At 37.7% G+C, this 6,721-nt stretch overlaps 1 protein-coding gene and 1 pseudogene across 1 annotated transcript; both read right to left on the reverse strand.

Moving 5' to 3' along the window:
* Positions 1-2,289: 2,289 nt before the first annotated feature.
* On the reverse strand, positions 2,290-2,973 carry LOC139196025 (uncharacterized). Its single transcript, XM_070821687.1, has 2 exons — positions 2,712-2,973; positions 2,290-2,606 (listed from the first exon to the last, which is right to left on the reverse strand). Exons 1-2 carry the CDS (start codon positions 2,971-2,973, stop codon positions 2,290-2,292), a joined length of 579 nt encoding a protein of 192 aa, XP_070677788.1.
* A 1,939-nt stretch (positions 2,974-4,912) lies between these two features.
* Positions 4,913-5,787, reverse strand: LOC103443941 (ABC transporter I family member 1-like; annotated as a pseudogene).
* Positions 5,788-6,721: the final 934 nt, after the last annotated feature.

Genomic DNA, 6,721 nt, shown 5'->3' on the forward strand with positions numbered 1-6,721 from the left:
GCAACGAGTTGTGCTTTATATCTTGTAATGCAATCTTGTTTTTCTCATTATGCTTTCTTGTGAATATCCATTTGTAACCCACATAATTTACATTAGGCAGGATTTGGACCATTGGTCCAAAAACACTTCGCCTTTCCAAGAATTTTAATTCTGCCTGGATTGCATCTTTCTATTTAGGTCAGTCTTGTCTCTGTTTACATTCATCAACAGAGTAGGGCTCAATATCATCGCTTAATATGATCTCACTGGCTACTGAGAATGAGAACATGTCATCGATGATTATTTCATTTCGATCCCACAATTCGTTAGAACATGCATAATTTATGGAGATTTCTTTGCTTTCATGCACTTCTGTCTCTTCAGGGACGTGTGTCTCATCAAGGACATTTTCTTTTTTAGAATCATGAATTGGGGATTTATCAATTATTTTCTCTTCTTGAATGATTACATTTGGATTCAGCTGTGCCCTCGTCTTTCTCTTTCGAGGGGCTGAATCTCTTGAACCTGGGGGTCTACCATGCTTCAGGCGTGCACCAGATGATTCATTCGCTGCCACATTATTTTGCCCAATAGGGACATCCATTCTTACAGGTGTATTTGCAGCTGGTATATGTGACTTTGTCACTTTTGAAGCATCATTAAATGCATCTGGAAATTGATGAGCAATACTTTGAAGGTGAATGATCATTTTCACTTCATTTTCACATTGAGTGCTTCGTGGATCAAAATGAGATAAGGTGGGAACAACCCATATCATCTATTGTTGTTCTTCTGGAACAGTCTTTTCTCCCCCCTAATGACTGGAAGATTGTCTCATCAAAATGACAATCCGCAAAATGAGCTATAAATATATCACCTGTCAAGGGTTCCAAATATCTAATGATAGATGGTGAATCAAAACCCACATAAATTCCCAGTCTGCGCTGAGGTCCCATTTTAGTGCATTGTGGCGATGCAATAGGCACATAAAATGCACAACCAAAAACTCATAAATGTGAAATGTTTGGGATGATGCCCAAACACGAGTTGTACTGAGGAGTATTGGTGGTTGGCTATAGGCCTTAATTGAACCAATGATGCAACATGTAAGATGGCATGTCCCCATGCAGAAACTAGCAATTTTGTTTTCATGAGCAGAGTACGAGCTATTAACTGAAGCCGCTTGATCAATGCTTCTGCTAAACCATTTTAAGTATGGACATGAGGAACAGGGTTATCAACATCAATGTCCAATGTCATGCAGTAATCATCAAAGGTTTGGGACGTAAATTCACCAGCTTTATCAAGTCGGATTGACTTAATGGGGTAATCTGGGAACTGTGCTCGCAACTTAATTATCTGAGCAAGAAGTCTCGCAAAAGCTACATTTCGAGTAGACAAGAGACAAACATGTGACCATCGGGTAAATGCATCAACAAAAACTATAAAATATCGAAATGGTCCACAAGATGGTTGAATAGACCCACAAATATCCTTTTGAATTCTTTGCAAAAATGATGGGGATTCAGCATCAACCTTTAGTTGTGATGGTCTAATTACCAACTTCCCTTGAGAACAGGCCTTGCAAGGGTTATCATTTGAGATAGTAATGTGTCTGCTCAACAATGGATGTCCATTAGAGTTGGTAAGGATCCTACGCATCATGGTGGATCTTAGATGGCCCAGACGGTCATGTCAAAGCATGTAAACTTTTGAATCAATGAACTTCTAGTTCATGACAGTATGTGATTCAACTGTCTTTATGTATGTATAATATAATCCACTTGACAAACTACGCAACTTCTCCAATATACGCTTCTGGGTATCATTGGAGGTAATGTACAAATACTCCACATTTTATGCACTTTTCATTTCAATGTGGTATCCATTTAAACGTATGTCTTTGAAACTCAACAAATTTCGAGTAAATCGAGTAGCATACAACGCATTTTGTATGGACAATATTGTTCCATTTGGTAACATAATCTAGGCTTTCCCTGAGCCTTCAATTACATCTGATTAGCCTAATATTGTTGTTACCCTTACTTGTGTAAGCATTAAGCTTGAGAAATACTTTCGATTACGAAGTATTGTATGCGTGGTTGTGTTGTCTGCAAGACAAATATCTCTGCCATTTCTTATGTTTTGAGAATAACCACAGTTTTTATTTATGCTTTCTGAGTAAAGGGGATCACAGTTAAAAACAACTTATTCATAATAAAAGGGAAATTGAAATGCCACTTTTATTGAATTGAAATGCGAGTTATAAACTACAAGTTCAGAATAAAAGATACATCAAACATAAATGATTTAATCAGACCGGTACACTTCATTCCCTCTTTCCATAATGAAGTTTGAAGCATCTAGGTAGGTTGTGTTCAACTGCCTTGATAAGTTGAGCATTGGATCAGGTATATCCATTGGTCTAGCCTGGTTAAGGAAATTGATCTCGACACCCTTCTCCTTGAGGGAGGCTTGATATAGATCCACCAGATGTTTTGGGGTACGACAGGTACACACCCAGTGCCCATTGCCACCACACCTATGGCAGGCTCCTTCAGAGTTTCTAAGAACGTTGTTCATATGAGCTTTGCCTTTGTGGCGATTTGCAATCTTGAAGTTCGGGCCTAAATTATGCCTTAGAACCTAGTTGTGAAATTGGATACCATGGTTTTTGCCTTTCCCGTTCCACCGGCCTTGCTTATGGCCACATCCTCGTTTGTAATTATTACCACGAGAGGATGTGGTATTCCCTTTAAGGAAAACAACATTCACTTCTGAGAATGGTGCCGATCCAGTAGGTCGAGATTGATGATTCTTCATCAGGAGCTCATTGTTTTGTTCAGCTACTAGAAGCACAGATATCAGTTGGTTGTATTCAGTGAAGTCTCGCTCTCTATACTGTTGTTGCAGGAGCACATTGGAGGCATGAAAGGTGCTAAAAGTCTTTTCCAGCATATCTTCCTCAGTGATGGTTTCCCCACAGAGCTTCATCTAGGAGCTAATTCTGAACATAACAGAATTGTACTCAGCCACTGACTTAAAATCCTGGATCCTTAGGCGAGTCCACTCATAACGAGCTCTTGGAAGAATCACTGTTTTCTGGTGATTGTATCTGTTCCTTCATCAAGGTGGTGACGAATAAAGATTATGGCCTTCGCCCGATCTTGAGAGGATGCACTATTTTCCTCCCTAATGGTTTCTCCAAGATTCCCAATCTCTAGATGGATCTTGGTATCCACTACCCAGGTAAGATAGTTTTTTCCCAGTAATGTCCAAGGCAACAAAATCAAGCTTTGTCAAGTTTGCCATTTTCTTTTCTGAAAGAAAAAAATGAGATGTGTAAGAACTTGCAATAATATGTATTACTGGAGGAATATAGTTTTAGAAATTATGGTTTTTACAAATTTTTCAATTTAATCTTCAGGCCAAAATGATAAGCACTCGAAACTTCAGGCTTAAGATTTACATGATTAATGAGAAGGGCAATTTTACCACACCATTCTCATTGAAGTAAGTATAGGATGGGCAATTATTTCGCACCACTCAAACTACAGGAAAATTTAAATATGTAGGGTGGACGATTATACCGCACCACCTAAAATTGCAGTAAAATTAAATGGCAGACAAATTTAAATATGCAGGGTGGACGATTATACCGCACCACCTCAAATTGCAGTAAAATTAAATATGCAGTCCAAGATGGGCAATGATACCGCACCATCTTTGCTCGCAGTAAAATTAACATAAATAAATACTAGGTTAGTAATCAGGAACTACACCAAACAAGAAATCAAATATATAAGTAATTGTTAAATTGAGAACGAGAAGCAGGTAAGGTGTAGACAGTTCTTCACGAAGGTATATCCAGCATGTGAGGCAAAGGAAGAAGAAGAACAATAAAATCCTAAGAGGAAACATTTTTTTTTTCTTTCGGTGAAGGGAAATGAGAAATGGTTAAAGAGTCGTGCTAATAACGTGTTATAAATAGGCAAAAATTAGATGAATAACCTTTGCTAAAGACAGGAGCGAAGCGGGTGCAAAATATCACACTATAACTTTAGTAGCTATAACACAAAGGATGACAGATAAAGAGAGGGAGAGATATATACTGATGTTATTTCTTTGATTCTTTCTTTTGCAGTGTATGTTTTGATAACACACGGATCGCTCTATTTATAGAGCTACTCCCATGATAACATCCAAAGATGATATGATAGCTACTTTTGACAATATTACATAACAACAAATATATCACTATCCTTTTCACCTTTTTCCAAATGCATGTGGGATGTGGGTATACTAATGCACGTGGGATGTGGGCATACACCATACAGCTTTTACAACATTTTTGAATTTTGGAACTTGTTTTCGTTGGATTGAGATCAATTTTGGATTTTTGTGTTGAGAATATGCGGATTGAGAGATTTATCCACTCAATTTTAATTCAGCGACTCTTATTGTTCCATCACATTAGCTCACCTCACAAAACTCAAAAAATTAGAATGGCCCAGATCTTTTTCTCTCTCTTAAATGACCCTAATTTTGAGATTCTTAGGCTCTAGACACAGAAATTCAGAGAAAATCTCTTTCAGTTTCCCTTATCTTTGGACTTATCAATTTGCATTGGATCTCCCCAAACTTTAATTCATGTAAATATCCTCAATTTCTTGAAGGAAAAAAAAAAATTTAGGTGCACGGTATTCAATTGGGACACTTCACTTGTTATAATATAAGTGGATAGACAAATAAATATATAATTTCCTTCACTAGTATAATGATATGAAGTACCACTTAAATACCCGGCACTTGAAAAATCTCTCCAATTTTGGTCGCAATTTTCCGTTAATTTCATATGCTTATGCAATTTGGCTAGACTGAAAACAATAGCAGCCATAACAAAATTGATAAGCAAATCAAATGTTCACAGCATGAATAACAAACTTGTAAAATAGTTGCGCACTTGCATTTTTCAATGATAAAGAAATAGGTATAAATTCAAAAATCCGAACAATCGAGCATATCTACGAGAGTCATCCTCCTGGGGAACCTCGGAGGCAGCCTCAAATACGTGGCATCTTCAATATCAATTGGCAGATGTGTTGCCACAATCACAATTCCTTCTTCCTATGCTCTGTGATGATATACTCGAGCAGCTTTGTCCCTTTAGTGTCCAATGCAACTGAAGGCTCATCAAGCAACCAAATTGGCCTATCGATTGTCAGAAGCCTTGCAACCTGCAGCCTTTTCCGCTGCCCCATTGACAGCATTCTCGCTTTCTCCTTTGCCAGTCTCCCGAGCCCCATCAGCTCCAAAGCCAGCAGTGAATTCCCTTCCTTGCCTTTGAGAACTTCAAACCACTGAACATTGTCAAGAACTGTGAACTTCTCTTTCAACGCATCTTTAAGGGAGAGCCAGTTAAGTTGAAGCTTGTACTGGTGGAAAACTCCCGAATCTGTGATGTCATGTCCATTCCACAGGACCTGAGCAGTAGAAGGACGAGAAAATCCTGCTAACATGCGTAGGAAAGTAGACTTGCTCGAGCCATTAGTGCCCATCAGCACGAGTGATCCACTATAGTGAACTGAGGCATTTATGTCTCTCAAGATTTGTTGGGCATTCCTCATGCAAGAGACATTGTTGAGAAGGAGAAGGGGAAGTGGAGGCTTTCTGAGAGACATCAATGGGGTATATCAAACAGGAAAACTACAATTAATTTGGGACTACGAAGAGGCATTCTGAAGTGTGTATTATCTTAGGTCAATGCTCAAAATCCTGTCATCCAAACCAAGTCCCAACTAGTAGACGATGCAGGACGTAACAGGTAACTGTTATAAAAAAAATCTTGTTAAAAGTTAGAAAAAAAAAATCGAAAATGAGACACCAATCAACTCATAAAACAAAAGGAAACATGATTACTTTCCGAGATCAAGGTGTTTTCTTTTGCATTGGATTTTAACCGAATAAGAAAAAAAGGGTCAAGTAACCTATAGCTTAAGTTTCATGAATGCTTTGATTTCGTCTGTCACAGAGTGAAAATCGACAACAAATAAGCTTATTTTTCTCCCTATTCATATCAAATGATAAGAAAATAACCATCCATTCATAACAAATTAGTATTCGTCCCCATAGTTTCGATAGCATCTGAATAATAAGCGGAACCATCAACAACAAAGTGCAATTCGCATTCGAATAGCAATTCTAGCATGAAAAAACACAAGCATTATTATCACAAACACATCAAAAGTTATGGAGTACTTAGAGCTAACGGAAGACTTGGCGCAAACTTGAGCGTAATGGCATTCTAGTATTTATATAGTCGACCCAACTTAATGGGATAAGGCTTGATTTTTTATCACAAACACATCAAAAGTTCTCATTGAATCATACACAATTCAAAGAAAAATTACATATAAGTCACAGAATTTCATAAATTCAAATCCATAGAGTTTTTTTTTTTTGAAAAGATATGATAGTAGATTTCATTTCATCAATAATTGCATTACAAAGGTTGATCTATCTCTAAACAAAGAACTACATACAGTCCTCAACAAGTATATCAGTTATGATACTAGGTGGGGAACAGATCCATTCATAGCTTTGCATCAAAGATAGGCCGACATTTGCAAGGCGGTGAGCAGCATCGTTTGCGTTTCAACGAATGTGGGTGATATTTGCTTCAGTGATTGTATTGAGTAGAGCTTTGCAATCTTCCATTTCCAATTGAATGAGGGCCAAATGG

The sequence above is a fragment of the Malus domestica genome, chromosome 05, assembly GCF_042453785.1.
Source record: "Malus domestica chromosome 05, GDT2T_hap1".
In the NCBI taxonomy this organism is placed as follows: Eukaryota; Viridiplantae; Streptophyta; class Magnoliopsida; order Rosales; family Rosaceae; genus Malus; species Malus domestica.